General features: G+C 42.4%; 1 protein-coding gene and 1 long non-coding RNA gene across 2 annotated transcripts in view; one reads left to right on the forward strand and one right to left on the reverse strand.

Moving 5' to 3' along the window:
- The window catches only part of RIN2 (Ras and Rab interactor 2), a 47,520-nt gene extending 25,689 nt beyond the window's left edge, over positions 1-21,831 (reverse strand). The window contains exons 1-7 of the mRNA XM_033154130.1: positions 21,616-21,831; positions 14,833-14,927; positions 12,248-12,440; positions 10,024-10,135; positions 8,445-8,517; positions 6,197-6,288; positions 989-2,119 (exon numbers count right to left, since the gene is read on the reverse strand). Coding sequence (XP_033010021.1) covers positions 989-2,119; positions 6,197-6,288; positions 8,445-8,517; positions 10,024-10,135; positions 12,248-12,440; positions 14,833-14,927; positions 21,616-21,672 — 1,753 coding nt within the window. The 5' untranslated portion in view covers positions 21,673-21,831. The remainder of the gene's footprint in view (positions 1-988; positions 2,120-6,196; positions 6,289-8,444; positions 8,518-10,023; positions 10,136-12,247; positions 12,441-14,832; positions 14,928-21,615) is intronic.
- LOC117049455 lies at positions 13,128-13,786 on the forward strand. The gene is made up of 2 exons (XR_004426998.1): positions 13,128-13,227; positions 13,727-13,786. It is a non-coding gene; the product is annotated as an uncharacterized LOC117049455 (long non-coding RNA).
- Positions 21,832-22,437: the final 606 nt, after the last annotated feature.

The following is a 22,437-nucleotide window of genomic DNA, read 5'->3' on the forward strand; positions in this document are numbered from 1 at the left end:
CGACTGGACCTAATGGTCAGGGGTCCTTTTACCTAATATATTAAATACATTAAAATGTAGCTGCCACAAGCCATGCAACCTAATCTCACATGTTTACACACACATAGGGTTGCAACTGTGCAGCACAATCCTATGTTCACTTGAAGATAAATCCTACTGTGTTCAGTGGGGCTTGCTTCCAGGTAAGCGGGCACAGGACTGCAGTCTTAATCCTTTAAGATCAAATGTCAACTTCAAATATATTGTATTTCTTTCTGGGGGGAAAAGCATGTGCAAATGCAATGCTCTGTTTTTCTCTCTGTCCCCCTGCCAAGTCTAGATTGCAAGTCTCTTGGGGCAGGGTCCTGACTTTCACTTAGGCTACTTTGTGAAACTGATGGTGTTATATTGAATAAATCATGTGTTTCAGGAAGTGCTTTTCTTCTAGAAGAAAAGGTGCCGGTACTCGCCATGAAGTTGTGACAGTAAGTGCCACACTTTAAACCAGTGCTTTTTTTCAGGGGTGGTGGTGGGGCCGGTACTGCATAATAATAATAATAACAATAATAATTTTTTATTATTTATACCCCCCAATCTGGCTGTGTTTCCCCAGCCACTCTGGGTGCTTTACAGCATATATAAAAACATAATCAAACATTCAAAACTTCCCGATAAAGGGCTGCCTTCAGATGTCTTATAAAAGTTGTGTAGTTCTTGACATCTGAAGGGAAGGCATTCCACAGGGAGGGCACCACTACCAAGAAGGCGCTCTACCTGGTTCCCTTGAGTACCCCTAGAAAAAAAAGCACTGGTTTCATGCAAACTTTGCTCCTGTAGGCTTTGTTTTGTTTTGAAGTATACAGGATTTTAACTAGGAGAAGCAACTGGAACTCTGACCGTTAACAGAAGACCTGGACCTTTCCAACAAGTATGGAAACTGCAACTACAAGGACAGCATGTTTTCACTTTTGACAGGGAGGAGAGACAAACAGACCAGACACTTGCTTACCTATTTGGTCTTCTGGAATCAGGGACTCAATTGGAGGATCCAGTTCAGAGCTCTGAGACAAGTAGCTCTTGACTTGGGTCATAAACTGCCGAATAGTCTGAAGCATGTCTGTGCTGGAAACGTGGCACTCCTTGTTCTCCTGCAGGAAGCTTACGTAGTCCTGAACCAGGCACCCAAAATAGGTGCGCTTATCTCGAGACATCTCTGCTATTTTCTTGATCATCCTCTTCTCTGGGGTCATGAAGGAGCTGAAAACTCCACTCACTTTCCGCAGCTGGGATTTAACAATTTTGGGAAGCACAAACGAGCTAGTCCTTTTCTTTTTAGGCTTCAAGGGTGGTGCCATGCTCTCCTGGTCGCTTTCCCCCTCATACTCCTCCAGGCTGCTGTTAGTATCCCCATCGTAAGGAAAGAGTGGCATGCTCCGATCAAAGTCAAGCGAGTCAGAGGAGGATGTGGAGAGGCTCATGTCGCTTAGTCTCTGTCTGCCTCCATTCCACTGTACTTGTGACTCAGAGTGTGCAGCTAAGCTCTTTTTGCTCTCTGCAAAGTTCTGCTGAGGCGGGGCTCCACCTGGAATGTGAGCAGCTTCTGAGCCATGCACTGAGTTATGGCTTGGTCTAATTACAGCCGAGCTTTTTGCACTGCTCTCTGCTTCTAAAGAGAGTGCCTTCTTCTTCAGGCGAGGAGGTGGGACAGGAGCAGGCGTCTTCTGCAGCAAATCCAAGTTCCAGTGTTTGTTGTGGTTGGCAGTTTCCGGCAGACTTGCCTGGTTTATATTCCTGGACAGCTGAGGGCTTGCAACAAGGCTATGAATAGAAGGTGGGGGTGGCCTAGGTGGAGGGGAACGAGCCCTCTCCGGGCAGTTCACATCTTGAGTTCTTGGGCACTGTCTTTTCAAATTTCCACTGACATCCTGGCTATGCACTTTCAAGAAGAGAGGATTAATAAAACACAAGGCTCCATTGGTCTGGCTGCATTCCAGCTCCGAAGGCGTTCTGGTTCTTATAGAATGAACTCCATTTATGAGGCAGAGCTGCTGGGAGCCTTTATATATGCTGTCTGAAGGCAGAGGCTTCTGGAGGAGTGAAGGATTTTGCAGTCTGTTGTTAGCTGGAGAACTCCAAAAATCTGAAAGTAATTACTTGGTTAGTGTAAGAATGCCAGATCAGAACACTCCGCTCAACAACATTTGTGCTCAAGCAAATAGTTCTTTGACTTTCCGTAAAGGGCAAGCCCAAAACATTTTGGGCACTGAAGTGGGAAATCCAAATGGCACCTCCTCCTTCCCCTCTGCAACACACATGTGCACACACAGCACACATGACCTGGCAGCTCTCCTGTACAAACCTCAGTTCACTTGAGCAGAGTTTATACAGAATAACTTTCTGCTAGTCCCTTGGTCAGACTTGCCTGTTTACTACTTTGACCCAAAACTGCTGCCAAAGTTGGCAGACCTGCCTATGTTTCCAAAAACTAAGTTTTTTTAAAGTACCGTATATACTCGAGTATAAGTCGACCCAAATATAAGCCGAGGCACCTAATTTCCCTACAAAAATGTGGGAAAGCTTATTGACTCAAGTATAAGCCGGTTTACCTTTGCCACTGTGGTAGAGGAGGAATGAGCAGCCCAAAGCAGTCCTTTGGGCTGCTCCTTCCTCTTCCTCCTTTGCTGCTGTGGAGCTCACCCCGTCACAGGGTTTCGAACCACCATTCTTCTGATCGGCAAGCCCTAGGGCTCTGTGGTTTAACCCACAGCGCAATGTTCCCTTGTGTTATACAGAGAAGGCTGGGATCCTGTCCTGTTTAAGCAGGAGCCAGGGAAAGTGAGCACCTGTGGGGTTTTAATACTTCCTTAACTGATAGGCTTTCTGCCTTCTGGGGTCTAAAGTTTGCATTTATGTGAGCAGTTCAGGAATGGAACAAGCTGCCTGGGGAGAGTAAAGAACCACCGTTCTTGTACACTTCTTAAGGAACGGTTGACTTGAGTATAAGCCGAGGGCAGCTTTTAAATCACAAAAAGTGTGCTGAAAAACTAGGCTTATACTCAAGTATATACGGTATATGGGGGGAGGGTGGCTTCTGAAGAAACACCCCTAAGTGCTTGGGCTTGAATATAACATGGCAGGTTATCTTCGCTTATACCAATGATGGCAGCACTACTAAGAAGCAGCCTTCAAAACAGACTTTCTCCTCTCTTGGTGGATTAATTCAGACATCACTCCAAATGAGCAGGCAGCCCCTGGCTTAGAGCTGCATGTCTGTTTTCATTTTCGCTCTGCTAAGCAGGGCAGGATCTACAGGTAGATGCAGGAGCCTCAAGAAGCAGAAAAACAGCTGTGCCAATGGTGTGTCAGTTTAGACATCACACCAATCGATTTGCTTCTTTAATATGAATTGAGATTGTGGCTTTAAATTATGCTGTGGGTTAAATTCCTAAACTTTCCTTTGATCTGTCTGTCCATAAAGAGCACATGAGGGGGGATGTTAAAGGGTCTGCAATTAGCTCTCCCATAGATTTTCCCCGCCAAAAGTAAAAGCAGCCACAAGAGCCCCCCAATCAGACAAGAGGTGTGGGCTTGGTGAAGGAAGCTCAATGCCATTTTCTAATCTGAATTACTTCTTTCCAAAGATGTCTGCCTCATGGGGGGGGGGGGGGAAACATACGGAAACTTGCTTGGCACCTGTGATATGTTGATATCTCACAGGGCAAACAACATCTTGGGGTGTGCTTAGGTGCACATTCAAATTGCAAAAATAGCACAGCAAGGGAAGGGTTAAACTCTCCCCCCCCCCCACCTGGCCATGTTGCAGCTCTATTCATATCTTGATACAGGGCTGATTTTTCCCATTTTTGTGGGGGGAGGGGAACCCACAAGAAAGCCAAACCATAAATTCTGCAGTCCCACCTCAGTCTGGCCACTAATCTCAAAAGAAATTTATTATTACAAGTCAAGTCATACAACTTTTCCAACAAAGTTGCTTTGGAAATCCATCTTGCCCCAGAGGGATTTTGAACCTTTATATGGAAGACTCTTTTGAAAGGGCTCCATACATAACTGGAAAGAAACAGAATGAAGGCTCTTTTCTTATCCATTCCTCAGCCTGGACCAATCATATCCTCAAATTGCATTGTGAAGGTACACATGTCAGTGAGCCAAGATATATGAAAAAGGCATTAAAAGTGTACATATGCTGAATGAAACCACATGTCTTAGCTACATAAACAGAACACATTCCTAGGTGTTGTAACTTTCTCAAGTACAGGTTCAGCTAAAATCCTGGGAGCTATACAATACTTGCATTAGAGTTATAAATATGAACCTGTTTGGAAAATTATAATCTCTCTCTGGGAAGGGGCAATAGCTCTGTGGCAGAATGGCCAAGTTAAGGCTCCAGCATCAGGTAGCTGGGAAATGTAATAATTCAGGCTGCCAGTCAGAAGGGTTGCTGAGCTGGCAGTTTCAAAAGGAATCACATATTTCAGTTTATGGCATTCAAAAACGGCTCCAATTTTCAGAGGGCTAAACACATTAAGCACAATCCTGTGGAATAGGATAACTATCACATCTAGTTCAGTTTATCCCTTTCCTCATATGCCTTTGAGGAAACCCACAAGGAAGACGTGAAAGCAGTAACCTCCTGATGTTTCTCTCTTGCAAATGCCACCCAGAAACACAGAATCATTCTATTTAGGTCCAGTGGCTAATAGCAGGTGACAGTTCTACTTTCTGTGAATTTATCTAAGCCCCTTAGCCATCACCACAAAAATTCCATCATACTGTATATATTGCACAGAGAACTCCATTCCTGTCTGACCTAGGACCATCAATGTGTCACCAACTTTAGTATTATGAGGGATGGCAAAAAATTCTATCGTTTTATCCAAACCATGGATTATTTTAAAAAAAAACTCTTGTCATCCCTCATCCTACATGTGCAAGTACATCTATAACTTGTGTGTGTCACTAATGCTATGGCATATCATGTAATCATGTGGAATTGTGTTTACTCCCATTTAAGGGTGATCTGGTATGCATGTTTTTATAGCCAAATTCTTGTTAGTGGAAGGCAGGGATTTAATCTCAGCTTTCCAGCAAACAAGAAATTCCACTTTTCACCTAAAAAACAGAGATAAGTAATTTCCCCTTAATCAGCCAATGATCATGACTAAGTCTCCTCTATCAATCATCAATGGAACATATTTCTTTATACTTAAATATTTTCCACATCATATAAATTTAAACATAATCACTTTGTTTCTGTAAAATGACACTGAGGTGTGTCTCACCCAAACTTTTCATTGTTGGGTAAAAACCCAATGCTTCCCCAGCCTTTTAGAGGCTCATGCATCATCATTTTTATTATGTTTTTAATTGTGCTACATATTAGAACTATTTTAACATTTTGTTTATTTATTATGTATTATTTTTTATATTATCTGTTTGTTTGTTTTGTTAACCATCCTGTGACCATTTCTGGTACAGCACAGCATAGAAATCTCTAAATAAAATTAAATACATCAATACATCACTCATAATCATTTCCTCCCTAATTTCCCCAATTCCTCTTGCCTTACTTTTCTCTCTCTCATATCACCCTCTTTTTAAAAGTCTGCTTTCCAATGGGGATTTCCTTTCCCATTTTCAGTGTTTGTTTAGTAACTCAACAGGAATGAAACATAAAAATATGTCTGTGGAGCTGGCTCCTGTGCGGACTAGAGCTATTTCTTGAGGGAGCCTTCTATGATTATTTTGAGTCATGGGGAAGACGGAAGGTGAGACAGACAGGGAGAGCCACCCTTGGAGGAAGGACAGGCACCACATGAGAAACAAAACAAACCAAATAGTGGTGTGCTACAGCTCAGAATATCAGCTTGGCCAAGGGAAGACAAATTTATTACTCGCTCCATGCTGGCTTGAGGTCCACTTATTGCTAGGAAAGAGCAGCTTAGTTGTCAAGGATATAGGTTAGCATCTGGAGGATCTTGGGCAAAACCCAACCTGTTGAGGAATAGTCACCAGACCTCTGGCCAAGAACACTGCCATTGTCCCTCCAAAGCTGTCCCAGCTTGCAAACCTATGTAGTAACTGGTTGTCTTCATGTTGATTGAATGTTACAGAAGACCGCTGAAAAGAATATACTTCTGCTTTTGAACTCTCTCTGCTTGGTGGAGCAAAATTCACTTAAATCAACAGACATACTTACTCAGTCCTAGCTGAGCCACCTGTTCAAGATCCGCCTCTGTTGCTGCTGTTGCAATAGCATGAGGCAACTTCAAGGTGAACGGCAAGACATCCCTGATTTGGAGATAAAAAATTGTAGTGTTAGCTAGCTTTATACTTTGGGGTCATGTAGCGATCCCAGATAAGTAGATTTCCTTTAGTAGACTGCCACCCAGTGCTTTTTTCCCAGGGGTTACTCAGGGGTATGCAGTACCGGCACATCCGTTGTTGTTGTTGTTAAGAAGTGTGGCACTTACTGTAACAACTTCATGGTGAGTACTGGCACCTCTTTTTTGGTTAAAAAGTCTAACACTCAAGCCTTTTTTTAAAGATGGAACTCACCGGAAATGAGTTCTGGCACGGTGGTTGCGGTGCCGTTCCTTGGCATGAAGCTCAGTGCTGCGCAGTGGAGATTGAGAGCGTAAGGCGTCCGTTTATTTTTTTGCTGTTGCAGTTTGGTGAGTGGGCAAAGAAGAGAATTCTCCCCCCAAAAAGCTCAACAATTTTTTGAAATCGATCCTCAAGTATAGCTGAAGGCAGCATGTTCAATCTTGCATAAGTTAAAGCACATCTGTATTTTGGAACTGTGAAATTTTGCAAGTAGGGTGCCAATGTGTCAAGAAGACTAGGTGGAACATAATCACACCATGGACAAAATTTCCTTAAGGTGGCCAAATTATTCTGTTGTTCAATGTCATAAAGGCACTGGCTAATTAAATCCTTTGCTTTGCTGAAGCCCAATGTTAATAACTGTTGTGATGATAAACCAGAGGAATAAAGCTTTTGGATGATGATTTTAGTCCAAGTGCTCTCATGATGGTCTTGCAATACTAGGGGTGGAAGACTGGTGGGGGGTTAAATTAAGCCAAAGCGAATAATTAAATGTCCTATGCCAAATCTGTAATTCAACAGAGGGAAGATTAGCCTCCAGGAACCATGAAACATTTGGAACACAGGGTGGGACAGAAAAAATTGCCTTAGGAACTTGTGCTGAACAGCTTCTGTCGATCCAAGGTGAGCAGCTGTCCAAATCTGAGCCCCTATAATAATTGCGCTAGGGCGGTCCACACTGCTTCAAGATGAAGACTGTTATTTTCAATGAGATTTTTTGCAGTAGGATTTTGTCACTGGTGATAACGGGAGGGGAGAATGTGAAACCAATTCATTTACACCCCATCACGGGGGAGGGGGGCGATTTAGATGCTCCTTTTCTTCAGAATTTTCTCAACTTTCTAGTCAAGATTAAAAAATTAAGTGGGGTTTGGGTGTGTGCACAATTAAGTCCTTGTAAAGTCAATAATTATATATAAAGTGCAAAAGAATAAAATAAATAGGACCTTTCTATTTATTAGATTGTTTAGGGGTCAGCAACCTAAGGCCCATGGGCCAGAAGCAACCCACAGGGGTCGTTTGACCAGCCCATGAGCTACCCCCAAACTGAGCCCCCCCACCCCGCGCACTGCGCTAAACCAGCACAGTGCAGTGCGGGGACTCACTTCTGTGGTGCCGAAAATCTCGTCTGCGCACGCGCCGAAAATCGTGGGGGTGCGCGCAATCTGGCCCACGGAGGGACCTCTGCGGGACCGATCTGGCCCAGGCAAGATAAACCTTGCTGACCCCTGATCTAATAGATACGACATGAAAGCGAGGGGCAGCCCACTGATGAGGCAGAGTGAAGCATCTGCCTCACACGGTGGAAGTGCAAGAGCTGGTGTCTTACCAGCCTCACCACGACCCCTGCCTTGCAGAACGCTGCCCTCTCTCACTGAGTTCAGCAAGGCGTGGGGTGGGGTGGAGTGCGGTGGGGTGGGGGTTCTGGTGTGCAGCATTGCCGCTCCTCTTCCTCACCCCTGAGTGAGCAGGCATGCTGAGAGTGGGGAGCATTCTGGCGTGAGACAAAAGTGGGGTAGGTGGGGTGCAGAGGGGGCGAAACGGGACTGGCCACCCCTGCAAAAGGGAAGGGAAGAAGCACAGAGGTAAATTCAGCATTCAATACATTCACTTCAAAAATGACTAGGGGGAATTACCAATGATGAGGTCTGTTTTGGAAAGAGAGAAAGCAGAATGGCAGTGGGACACCAGCAAACAAGAGCCAGATGTTTTCCCCTCCCTTTCTCACAGCTGCTGGGTAGGCTCTCCAAAGATTCTTCAAACATGTATATTTTTGAGAAAAATATTAAAGGGCAACCACAATCTCAATGTAAGGCTAGTCTCAGAAAATTCATCCTTACCTGCTAATACAGTAGAAAGCTATGAGCCTGAACAAATCAGCAAAACTTATCCCAGAGCCTTCCAATGAAAAGGCTGCAAAGCAGAAGAAAACAAGCTCAATTTCTCAATACATGTTCTGGGAAATGTTGAACTTACTTTCTACATAGTACTGAATCTGCAGCACACAGACTACATTTGTAAACAAAAGCTACACATGCAGCTGACCATCTGAAATACCTCAATCAAAATTCTGTAGCAAAAGGACTGAGTTGTTGCTGTTTTGTTTTTAAAGTTCTCAGCATCTGTCTAAACAGTTAGTTAAATGAGTCACAAAACCTGCATTGCACAACAGGCCAACAGCGGCTGACACATTTTGCAGCTGCATCATATCTTAGTAAAGACTATTTATTTTGCTGAAATAACTTGCCCTTTAATTCACAAATTCCACAAACCATTCAGCATCACAACCATGCATCAAGATTTCTTTCACATAAATCAGGCTATTATTGTCTAATAATAGTTTTCCAGAAGTCAAATAATTTTTAACATACTGAAAAGATAGATAAATGAAAGGCAAATATATGTACAAATTGAAAATGTTCCTATTAATAAATCTTAAATGCACAAGCACAGCTCATAGCTAATGACTCCCATTAGCTGTACATCCACCGCTGCAACCATTATAATTAGGCATAAAACCAGTCCCTTTATACATGCAGACTTTCCATTTCTGCACTGCCTGCCCCAGTGGTTTTAGCAGATACCCACAAAACTTTGCACATCCACAGGAACTTTGCAGTGCCTTGGAAACTCATGCTTTCGCCATCTATTGGTGTAATCTGGGAGCATATCTGAATGTGCGTCCAAAAGCAGGTGCCACCCATTATTTTCAACGAGGAATGCACCCAAATGTGCACTTTCCCACTGTCAATACTCTGGCCAGCTTGTGTAAGAGAGGTGTGGAATCTAGTTGCCAAAGATCTTGTTCAGCTTACAACAGACAAATGTTCAGACAACTGTTTTACACACTGATGACTTGTGACACCAACCACCCCTGAATAATAAGCTCCTTTAGGTTTTGCCATTCTTTGTGGCAAGACTGTTCACAAACAACATGACAGGATAGTGGTTTCTAACCTGTTCTAGAGCATCACCGTTCTCCCAAAGGAACAATTTCATAATTTAGCAGTAGGTAACAGTGACACCACCCTTTCTGAACACTTTGATTAATTATTTTAAAGTTCTTAAGTGGCAGGCATGTACCCTCAGAGAAAGAGAACTATTCTCCCCCACCCCCCGCCAAACACACTTCTAAAATGCTTTAAAAGATTCTAATTATATGAGTGCAAGTGTGTATAGCAAAAGGGCATAGCAAACATGCAGATGCTAAAATTTAAACAGGTGAACCTAGGACAGGTATCTGACAACCTGGACTGTAAACAAGCACCTTAATTTAAGGCGATGAAGCCTCATTATCTTTGTCACTTTGTCACTGACTCAGCTAGTGTTCATGGTAAAGCACAGTCAATTAACCTGAGGAATTTTTCTACTCATCACAGCACAGCCAAGGGAAGAAGAATCGAGTTTTTTAATACTTACTATATGTGCTCTCTTTTATTGCAAACTCTTTGAGACACAATCCAAAATCATTTGGTACACGTAGAGATAAGACTTTCTTCTGCATTCTTGTGGATTTCCTTACAAGGAAGGTCTATAAAAATAAAATACATTTTGAAGAAATGCCATTCTAGACTTCTATTTGGGCTGGCCTCCTGTAGCAGTTCCAGCAGAGGAGTCAATAACGTGGGATACCCAGGCACAGAATAGAGTCTAACATTTCATCAGGAAACCTATTCAGTGTCTGATTGTCCACTCTGTTAATGATGCTCACACACCCCAAAATGGACAGTGAGGTAACTCATGCAGCTGTGGCACAGCAGAGTGGCTATAATAATTACCCTCAGATGGGGTTGAAAGTTCAAACACAACCTACCCCATGCTGAGAACCAGAAATGACCTCTTTACCTCTTTCAGGGAAGGTCCTTAACTCAATTGAAGAGCATGAACACTCCTGACTGAAGGATCAGAATTGATCCCCAGCAAAGATGGTCTTTGGCAAAGGACAAGGAAGAAACCCTGCTTGCAAGAGCTGTTGCCAGTCAGAGTTGCCAACAGTGGCCTAGATCAGTGGGCGATACTGCCGCCTAGGGTGGCTGGAACAATCCAGGGGTTTTTATGAATAATATCATGAGGAAATCATTATACAAAATATGGGAAAAATACTGTGGCATATTGGAACCAAAGACGCCGTGGTGGGTATCACCTATGGAGATTGTTGCAGTAAGGAGGAGGAATATGGAAGCAAATTGGCCAACGTACTAATTATTATTGGAGGAGGTGGATGGGAAATTAAAATTAAGAGAATATAAGGAAATTAAATCATATCTGAATGTTTGGTTACAGTGTTTTCAAATCAATCAAAGATTTCAAAAGGATTAAAAAATAGGTTTTGAAAAAGAAATTTCCAAATTAGATTATATATATATATATATATATATATATATATATATATATATATAATTATTATTATTGGAATGGGAGACAAAAGATGAACAGATAAAAGAAGTAATGATAGATAGGAGCAATATTTGGGAAAAACAATTATGTTAGAAAGATGGGGAAAATTATTGAAAAAAGATATAAAATTTACACCAAATTATGATCTAAAAGAAAATGTATTCAAAATGCAATATAGGTGGTATCTAACCCCAGCGAAATTGGCAAAAATGTACAAAGGTAACAGCAATGTATGTTGGAGGTGTCACAGAGAAACCGGTACATTCATACATATTTGGTGGCATTGTAAAGAAATTAAGAAATTTTGGGAAATAATTTACAGGGAATTGAAAAAGATACTCAAATATTCATTTAAGAAGAATCCAGAATTATTCTTATTAGGAACGTTAGATGACAAGATCAAAGAAAAAGATAGGTACATATTAATGTATGTGACAGCAGCCGCTAGAATCCTAGTAGCGAAAAATTTGAAAAGTGATAGAGTCCCTAGTAAAGAAGATTGGCAAATCAGAATAACATACCAAAATTTGGCAAAAATAAACAGGGGAAATCAAAGGAGTAAGTGACCAGAAAATAGATAAAGATTGGAAAATGTTTAAGGACTACTTGACAGGTTTTGTAGAAAAAGCTGGTCTCTTTAACAGACATGTGAAGGGCTCAAACAAATAAATACAGTGGTGCCCCGCTAGACAAATGCCTCGCTAGACGAAAAACTCGCTAGACGAAGGCATTCGTCTAGCGGAAGGCAGCCCCGCAAGACAAAAAAGTCTATGGGGCTGCCTCACAACACAAAAAAAATTCGTCTTTTTTTTTTTTTTGGTCTAGCGAAAACGCGGCTTGCATTGCCGCTTCGCTAGACGAAAAACCCGCTAGACGAAAATTTTCGCAGGACGAATTATTTTCGTCTAGCGGGGCACCACTGTAATGGAAAGGAAGAAACATAGATAAGGTACAGGTGAAACTCGAAAATTTAGAATATCGTGGAAAGGTTCGTTGCTTTCAGTAATTCAACTTAAAAGGTGAAACTAATATATGAGATAGACTCATGACATGCAAAGTGAGCTATGTCAAGCTTTTATTTCTTATAATTGTGATGATTATGGCATACAGCTGATGAGAACCCCAAATTAACAATTTCAACTTGTGGTAGGCAAAATAATTTGGGCAAATAAGCATTTATTTTGTATTTAGGTGCAGCAAATAAGCATTTATTTTGTATTTAGGTCAAATGAAAGGCATTTCTTACTCCAGGAGGCTGGGACTGCAGAACTTCCACTGCCTCAGCATCGTTCAAGCCAAGCTGTAACCAGATAGGGTGGGTATGAAGAAGTTTATCTAGTATGCTGAGCTTATTGGGGAGGCTGTCATATCCAGAATCTCGTATGATGTTTTTTGAATCTTTCTGATCCGGACACATGTCATCCATGTCTTTCGCTAGACTGTAAACAACATAAGGGGTGGGAGAAATCAAAGCCTCAGTTTAGATCCCTCAAGAAGACATTGGTACTTTCAGCAAATATTATGCTAAAAAGCAAATAATGCTTTTAGGCCCTTCGTCCAAGGATCACACAGCAGTTTACAATATAGAAACACAAAATACATACCATAGTAACAAACCAAAACAATAACTGGCCCACACATATTTTAAAAGGCGATAGAATGTTTAATTAGCCAAAGGCCTGGGAGAAGAGGAATGTTTTTCCCCGGTGCCTAAAGATATATAATAATGGCACCAGGCAAGTCTTCTTGGAATTTATATGCTCTTTGCAGCTTCCAGTACAACTTTCAGGATTTTACCTTTTCTTTTGACGAACACAAGACCTTATGCATCCATTCCATACTTTAAATAAAAACTGATCATGCTGAACTACACCTGCACTACAATGGTCCAACTTTCTTCCCTCCGTCACAAGCCTATTTTAGAATGTATGGTTGCAGTTGCCTTTCATCAAGTCAGAAAAGCATCCTGCAACTCACATCAGAAGTGATCTATTACAGAAGTGATCTAGTGACGCAGAAACTAGACTCTGGGACAAGAAGCCTGGGAACTTAAGAGACATGTTGACAAGCTTCCTCAAGATCACGGGCTAAAGATATTTCTCTCTCTAATGTATCTTTCAGTTCTGCCAGTCACAATGGACTCATTAAATGACTTCACAATGAAGAATTGTATAGCACTGCACCAGCACAAGAACAGAGTACTCAGAACCGTAAGACTCATTGCAGGTGACTTACCATGGAGCAGGTACACAAACACCTCAATTACACACCTGATCTATGCTTCATTGAAAGAGGGCATTTACATTCCAGTGAAAGTAAGAGTACTTTGTAATAAGAAAAATATTACAGGGACAGAAGGTGGTGCCCTAGCATCATCAGTTCATCCACCGCTCACATAGCGCCACCCTTTTCAGCAGAATGATGATTCATAACTCCTCATACAGACTTGTCAGTGAGAAGAGGAGGCAGTACCAAGGCTCTTCTTTTCCATTCCTGTTCTTCCTGTTTGGTTTCAACAGAAGAGACAGCAAAGCTGTACTTCCTCTCCAAACTGATGTACTCATTACCACTGCAGTGTGGGAGCTGCATCTATGCAGTTGGGTCCACCGCCACACTAGTACACAGGAAGAACAATGACATGATATGATTCCTTCTGCTGCTATGAGAAGCTACCATATTTCCACCTGTGGCCAAATCTCATGCTTGATACATATGTCACCAGCAGGACCCAGACATGTGGAAGCGACTTGCACAATGAGGTGGATGAGCATGAAATTACCCTCAGTGAGTACACAATGCCCAACAGTTCTCTCCTCTAGCACTGCTGTTAAATCAGGGAATGAGGACACTTGTATCTGTACTTTGCAAACTAGCTTTCAAATGTGCACCATATGATGGAAAAAGTTGAGTAGGGACATTTACTCAGCACTTAACAACTTGTGCAGGCACTTGTCACATTTTACAATGACATTTTAGTAAAAGATGAGGTCACAATTATAGCAGAACCAGCTGTAGCATGCTGTTTAATTTTACATGTAGACTCAACAAGTACCTATTTGTATATGTGATAGGTGAGCATAACTAAAGTAAGCAGGTAAAATGTTATTGATATACGATTTTTCAGCCCAAAACAGTATGTGAAAATTAAAAATCATAATAACGCACAATAACATCAATTAAATCATGTCAATTAACATTCCATCACAGTTTCCTGTTTTCAAAACATCCTTCTCCCTACTTGGAGCAAAGACAAAGTCAAGGGTAGTCCCAGCTCTGTATGTCAGGCCTATGACAAACCGAGACAGTGCCATGGGTGCCATGGAGGCCATGAAATCCCAAGTTGGTCACCCAGAATTCTTGTCTGGGATTCCTCCAGGACCATTGTGACCAGCTCAGTGAGGGAGGCTGCTGGGCCACTGGGTGGACAATACACCAGCAGCAGCCCTAATCTGTCTCTAAGATCCAACTTCAGATACAGGCTCTCTAGTCCCCCCAAAGCACATTTCCCAGTGAGGAAGAACAAACTACAGTGAACTATGCCCCACCTCGCTGGCCCTCCAGCCTGGATTGGTGCTGCACCAAGCACCCTGTATGACAGACCTGGGTAAGATGTGACCCACCCAACTTTGCCATCCATGTCTCACTAATGCACACCAGGTCAGCACAGTGGAAGAGCTCCCAACTGTACCAACGGGCTGTAAGGTAAAGGTAAAGGACCCCTGGACGATTAAGTCCAGTCAAAGGCAGACTAATCAGCATGGTGGAAAATATCACCTCCTTGACCTCTGTAGCACAACCACACCAAAGCGCTTGCCGTATAATGCTACCAACCTTTGTAAACTGGTGGGTCCATCTTCTAGCACCAGATCTGTTTGCACCATTTCTTGTTTCAGTTCTCCGATTTCTGAAGCAATTGTGTCAATCAGCTAGAGAAAGGGCAAAAACAGTATGACGTCAAACAAGTGGAAGAGGCGTGGCAATAAAAGCGTAGGCAAAATGGGTCACTCAAGATTACAACCCATTTTGCTCCTTTCCACTTTGACTTCCCTTTCCTGAAGTAAAAGAGACTAGGATAAGGGGAAAACATCATTAAACTCGTGGAGGCTTATAGAATGGTTCAGATTACAACCCAGGAATACAAAACCAAATATATTAACAACAGGTGATAATGTTTATATTAAAAAAAAGATTTATATGTGGCCTCTCCAGCAAAAAATAATCCATTAACAGACTTACACAACCAATCATAAAAGCCAAGAAAAAGCATTTCCTCAATCATCCTTATAAGAAATGTTAAGCTGGGCACACAGGGAGCAATCCTATAACAAGATCTGTTGGGATGAGCAGAAATAGGATCCCGTGAATCTCCGGCTGAGTTAGGAGGCTTCCAGCACAGCCAGGTTACGTCAGTGTAAGTAACAATCCTCAGCTCAGCTCGAGGTACACCCATGTATCTCCAGCTGGCTGAGCCGAGCCCAAGCTGGTTTAAGTCCTTAAAGGGGGGCATTCTGGGGGCAGGACCAGCAGGAGGGTGGGTATGCGTGCTTAGGCTGGATCCTAGCCTGTTCGGCTTGAGCATATGAAGTTAAGCCAGCAAAAAGGGTGATGTAAATCAAACACTATTGTAAAGGCTCGTTTTCCCTCTGCCAGGCTCAGCTACCAGTAGCCCAACTGCTGAACAGAGTTTGGATCTAGTGTAACTTTGCAGTGGCTTCTCTTACTGCCACTTGCTTTATGCCAGCTTCCTGAGTATAGGATCGCTCCCTTAATTAGTCACTTATGTGAGATGGGAAGGCAGTTTGCTACACCCTCCGTATGAAGGGGAAAGACAGCTTCTTTCAACATTCTACCATATTAATGTGAAATACTAATGAAGCAAAGTTATTTGTTTTGCAGGAAAAAGCAGTATCTGATTTCCTGCCAGAACAGAAGTTGCCTCACACTGGAAAGGCCAAACTGATTCCACCGTTCAGTCCCAGCTAGGAACATCTAGTGAAATGCGTTGCATCAATAAATAGATCAGAGTTTCTAAGAACCAAACCAGGCCAGACCCTTCCTTTGCCATTTGTTATCTATTTTTAGAAAATGTATGGGAAGTACAGAAAGTAAAGATGGAAAGTATCTGAAGTTCTGCTCCACCCTATAAATATCACGTAATTGTTACACTGATATCTGTAATTTATTGTGTTTCAAGTTCAATTCCATAAAGCCTGCCTGGAATCTGTAGCTGTTTTACTTCTGGCTAGGTTTTATTTGTTTGCATTTTTTGGAAAACTATTACCAAAAATCAAAGGGTGGGGGGAACCAGCTAAGCCCCATTTATAAATTGCTTTCATGTAGGCCTCACTGCGTTGATGGAGAGCTAGCACGTCAAAGTGCAAGTAGATAAATAGGTACCACTCTGGCGGGAAGGTAAACGGTGTTTCCGTGCGCTGCTCTGGTTCGCCAGAAGCAGCTTAGTCATGCTGGCCACATGACCCGGAAGCTGTATGCCGGCTCCCTGGGCCAGTAAAGCGAGATGAGCGCCGCAACCCCAGAGTTGGACACGACTGGAAATAATGGTCAGGGGTCCCTTTACCGTTACCTCTTAAGTACATGCAGGAATTTAACGGTATTCTGAAGCAGAAGCAGCAGATTTTGATAAAATATAGTAGTAATAATATAATAGTAATTTACACAGAACAGTAACATTGTACCAGTAATAAAGCCTGGATTATACATTATTTTGTTGAGAAAACCCTTAATATACTCTCTATTAGTACTTTCACAATATAGCAATCCTTCTGATCTATTACACCACTTCTGCTACTCTGGTTCCTTTGAAAGCTGCACAGGTTTATTCACAATGGCACATTTGGTGAATATGGGATGGTGCTCAGTTTCTGGGATCAAGGGCACAATTTCACTTCTGAGGGATTTCTGTCTAAAACTGCAAACCATTACAGAAGGAATGAGGATGGTTGGGGTGTTATGGAAGGTAGGACACAAACCCCGGGTCAATTTCTAGTGTCTTCAGAGACTCTTAGAAAGTGGATTTCAGTCTAAGGTAGCAAGGCACAACTTACACAGGCAAGGAACCCTGAAGACAATGTCTGTGAAGGTTCACCACAGCTGCAAAGTTGTGGCCTAGGCTAGTGTTGTTTTGCTGGGGCTTCTAGTGCTCATGCGACCCCTGCTGGACACAAAAGCACACTGTGCTGTGCAATTCAGCATCACCAAATGATAAAGGCAACAATTTAGCTATACAGGCCATCAAAATGTCTGTTGTTATGGTAGTCAGAACACAGGTTCATGTGTGAGGTGAAAGGTTTTATGTTACAGAAACCCCTGGGGTGCACCGGAGTTCCCATAGATTCACAGTAAATGGAGCCAAGCAGCCCACCATACAGAGATGATTTACTCCCACAGCGAAGTTGCCCCCAGTGTGGTAATTTATTTTATTTTTACCACAGCAGTGAATGGTAATCACTCAGCTAAAAGTACTCAGGGTGTACTTTTACTGCTGGGATAGGATAACTTGCCCCCTGCACGTGTCTGGGGGTGATGGACAGTGTTGCTGTCGCTATACTCCACATTGCAGATTGCTGAGTGTGAGGCAAAGCCTGTGTCTTTCAATGGGAGCAACTGAGAATTGAGCAGCCGGCCATACACACTCTGGCTTTTGTCTGGGTATGATGGAATCTTGGCCTCTTTCACAGTTCTGTCCACCAGAGGGATCCACACCACAAGCTCTAAACATCGATGATACAAGCAGTATTTTATTCTGAGCAAACTCCATCTTCACACAGCAGTTCAGAAATTAATGCTACAGTGAGGGGGGAACATATCTGATCCCCTGCTAAATTTGCCCATTTGCCCCCTGACAAAGAAATGACCAGTCCATAATTTTAATGGTAGGTTTATTGTAGCTGTGAGACAGAATAACAACATCCTTGGACAGCTCTTTGGTCTTGGTCATGGTGGCTACTTTGGAATCTGCTGGATTGATTGCTTCTGTCGACAGGTGTCTTTTGTACAGGTACTGTAACGAGCTGGGATTACAGGTAAGACCTCTCCCTTACAACAGGTGCCTCTAATCTCAGCTTCTAACATACAGTGAAGATACCAGGTAGCCTGACATCTGGCTGGTTGATAGGGGATCAAATACTTATCAAATACTCATTATAATGCACATCAATCTCTGACTTTTGTCTTCTGGGTTTCTGGGGGTTTTCTTGTTGTTATTCTGTCTCTCACAGCTACAGTAAACCTACCATTACAATTATGGGCTGGTCATTTCTTCGTCGGAGGGCAAACGGGCAAATTTAGCAGGGGATCAAATACTTTCCCCCCCTCACTGTATATAAAACATAACTTTAACATTTTATTTATATCTCCTCTGCTTGTGCCTTCACCACCAATCGGAAGTCCACTATGCAGGCATCTGACACACCTCTTTCCAGTGAAAAGGTAAAGGTAAAGGACCCCTGACAGTTAAGTTCAGTCACGAATGACTCTGGGGTTGTGGTGCTCATCTCGCTTTACTGGCCAAGGGAGCCGACGTTTGTCTGCAGATAGTTTTTCCGGGTCATGTGGCCAGCATGACTAAGCTGCTTCTGGCGAAACCAGAGCAGCACACGGAAATATTGTTTACCTTCCCGCCAGTGCGGTACCTATTTATCTACTTGCACTTTGACATGCTTTCAAACTGCTAGGTTGGCAGGAGCTGGGACCGAGCAACGGGAGCTCACCCCATTGCGGGGATTCAAACCGCCAACCTTCCGATCGGCAAGCCCTAGGCCATGGGTAGGCAAACTAAGGCCTGGAGGCCGGATGCGGCCCAATCGCCTTCTCAATTTGGCCCATGGACGGTCAGGGAAGCAGTGTGTTTTTACATGAGTTGAATGTGTCCTTTTATTTAAAATGCGTATCTGGGTTATTTGTGGGGCATAGGAATTCGTGTATTTCCCCCCAAAATATCGTCCGGCCCCCAACAAGGTCTGAGGGACAGTGGACCAGCCCTGTGCTGAAAAAGTTTGCTGATCCCTGCCCTAGGCTCTATGGTTTAGACCACAGTGCCACCTTCACTGTGGTAGCACATACAAAACATTCCACTGCAAATACAGTCATTAAGAGTGGAACCACACATTGTTCTCCTAAGATGTTACAAAGCACACTATATTTCCATTTATCCAATTAACAATGGCTTCCCCCATTTTCTTTTCACAGTGAGCAGACAAGCTGAAAACACCAGAACTGATTCAAGGTGAATCCAAATACGGGTAGCCTCAAATGCTCTGTGGGAAACAGAGTAAACTGATAAGGCAATGACAGGAAAAGGAGTGCCAGACTCCACAACTGGGTGATACCTTTATTGGGACCAACCCAAAAGTCACAAAAGCATGGGGCAAGGTGTTATACAAAGAAGGGGGTGGGAACAAACAAAGTTCAAAAATTAGACTGATGTTACAGACATGAGATCAGCCAAGTAATTCCATATCAAGTGATCCAAATTTTTTACCTCATGTCATTCAATTTTCTGAATATTTTGTAGACTTGTTAAATTGTACAAAACTAAGTTTAAATCTAAATTTTTAATTTTTTATCTCATCCCATTTGTGAGTTATGAGGGTTTGAATTTTTTTTTAATTTTTTCTTTTACAAATTTGGCCATGCCAGACTACACAAAAACCTTAAAAGCTCAGCCCAGGATTGAGATACTTCAAAACTAAAAACACCAATCTCTTCAGAACTTCATGGGCTTTAATATGGTCTGTCTTATGGACTTACTTTAAAATTTAAATTTATGTTACAAAATTGATTTTTTTTAAAAAAAGTGATTAAAATAATTAATATGATTAAAAATGGGTGGTGGGGAGAAAGGCTTTAATCCTTTTGTCTCTGTCTCCTGCTGCGGTCTGGATCAAGTCCTCCACACCTGCTACTTGCTGCAAGAGAAAAGCTTCCATTGGCACCAATAGGAGCTCTCCCCCCAATGCAAACAGCAGGTGTAGGTGGCCAAATCCAGATTGGGACTGCAGTGCAGGGCAAAGGGATAAAGCATCCCCACCCACCCACAAGGGTTCTGATCCAGCTTGGGAGCCCTGTATCTCTGAGTTTTGCTAAAAACAACAGCTATTCAAGCCATTGCTAATTATGTGAATGATATCACATCTGGTTTGGTCCTCAGACATGTGCGCATGGGTGTTTACTAAAGATGTGCAAATGCTTTTCACATGCTGCAGAAAAGCCTGGTGTAAGAATAGTTTGCAGGCATTAAATGTATTGGTCAAGTACAGTGGGAAGCTCCCTTTAGGTAAGCGTTCTAAACAAACTTTCAAGAGATTACTGATGATCTGTAGCAGTTTAAACATCAGTTTAAAATCTCAGGCTCTGAAGGACAAGGACCTGGGCTGGATCTAGACATGTCAAAGAAGCGATTCAGTTAAAAATATTGTAAACTCATACTGGCAAATCCAGTAGGGAAAGAGGAGACTCCACAGCGCAATCTGGTGTCACAGTATTATATAAAACGCTTTTTCTTTACCTATCTAGCTGAATTCCTGGCTTTTTGTTACTCTGTAATGTGCACATTCACAATACTTTATAATTATAAATATTAACAACAACAGTGGATGCAATAGCAGTTTTCGCAAGCAACACAAAGAATCTTTCCAATCGGATTTTCTTTCTTTTTTCTGGGTGGGGGGTGCTACCACTTACAGTACTCTTAAAAAAAATTATGGGCCTGATATTCTGCTCCATGACATCTCTACTGAAACAGAGCACCCCTACAGTACAGCTTGCCCATTTTATGCCCCTGCTGAGAGTGGGACAATGATAGGAAGCAGGCGCAGATATAGCCTGGAAACATCATTGTTTTACAGCCTGCTTCCACCCACCCCCACCCTCACTCCCACCCCTGAATGTCTGGACAGCTCAGCCCCACTTGCCAAGCACAGAAACTGGCTTCAATTTCTACAGAACGATTCCATAGCTGAAGTGCATTTGAAGGACCGGACCATAAGCAAAAGTTTTCAGTTTCATTATGTTAAGTGGTAAACTGTTGAAGTCATCTTCCTCAGAGTAAATCATGCCACTGCTGGCTGCCTCAAAGTAAAATGACAAATTCCCGAAATCAAGGAAGTTTTCAGCAGAAATTGAAAGCTCTCCAGCAATCTATTAATCATCTTTGAGCTTTAAACTTCAGATGTCATGTGTACATGCTTGCATTCTAAACTAATAGTTGCCGAGACCAGCGTGTATTGTATTTGCCTATATAAAAATCACAGAATTATTTAACACACACTGGAATATCTGGATTCTAGCTAAATTGAAAATAGCAGCATGTTTACAAATGAGCACATAGCTGGATCTCTTATCAAATGGCCATGACTTTACATAGCATCAGATTCAAATACAGCACATAGCATTGTTTATTCTCTTCTGTTAAGATTACAAAAGTCTAGAACTACAGAAATACAAATTTCAATGGTTCAAAAGCCAGGTTTTCTTATTGTAGCTTTGTCTAAATACTGAGGTTGGAAAGCAATTAGCAGTTAACAGATAAGTACCTTACATGTCAAAGAAAAATATGTCTCCCTACTCAAAATAAAGTAACAACTTTTCAGTTACCTTAAAAAAACTTCCTCTCTCGTCAAGACCCTGTGCTTCCATGGCCAAAGTTGACATTTTCTCTGGGAAAACTTCACCGAACTCCTCCTAGAAGCAGAGACATATTTAATGGTTAGTCCAGTCAGTAGGAAATTCCTTTCTAAGCCACAGGAACAGTCACAACAGTTTTGCCAAGATCTTTTCCCGTCAACAACATAGTGCCATTTATTTCCTACCAGAGCCTTTAACATTATCCTTTTGGTCTATTATTTGCTGTGGATTAAAGACAGTGCTGCTGGCATTTCCCCCTCTTCATAAATCCCACAAGTTGCTTATGGTGATTTTAACCAGCTTATTATTATAATTATTATTTTAACTGCAATGGCATAAATGGCTTTGTTTGCTTGACCTCAGCCAAAAGTGCACACTGAGCAAATAGTAGGGGGTTCCCCTAATCCTCCATAGAAGATTAGGGGACGCAGGTGGCGCTGTGGTCTAAACCACCAAGCCTCTTGGGCTTGCCGATCAGAAGGTCGGTGGTTCGAATCCGCATGACAGGGTGAGCTCCCGTTGTTTTTCCCCAGCTCCTGCCAACCTAGCAGTTTGAAAGCATACCAGCATGAGTAGATAAATAGGTACCACCGCAGCAGGATGGTAAACAGCATTTCTGTGTGCTCTGGCTTCTGTCACAGTGTTCCGTTGTGCCAGAAGCGGGTTAGCCATGCTGGCCACATAACAAATGCCAGCTCCCTCAGCCTGATGTGAGATTAGCACCATAAAGGGGTCCTTTAACTTTACCATGTAAGATTGCAGATCTAACATTAAGAGAGGATGCTGCAGGTT

Source organism: Lacerta agilis, chromosome 7 (genome assembly GCF_009819535.1).
Source record: "Lacerta agilis isolate rLacAgi1 chromosome 7, rLacAgi1.pri, whole genome shotgun sequence".
Lineage (NCBI taxonomy): Eukaryota > Metazoa > Chordata > Lepidosauria > Squamata > Lacertidae > Lacerta > Lacerta agilis.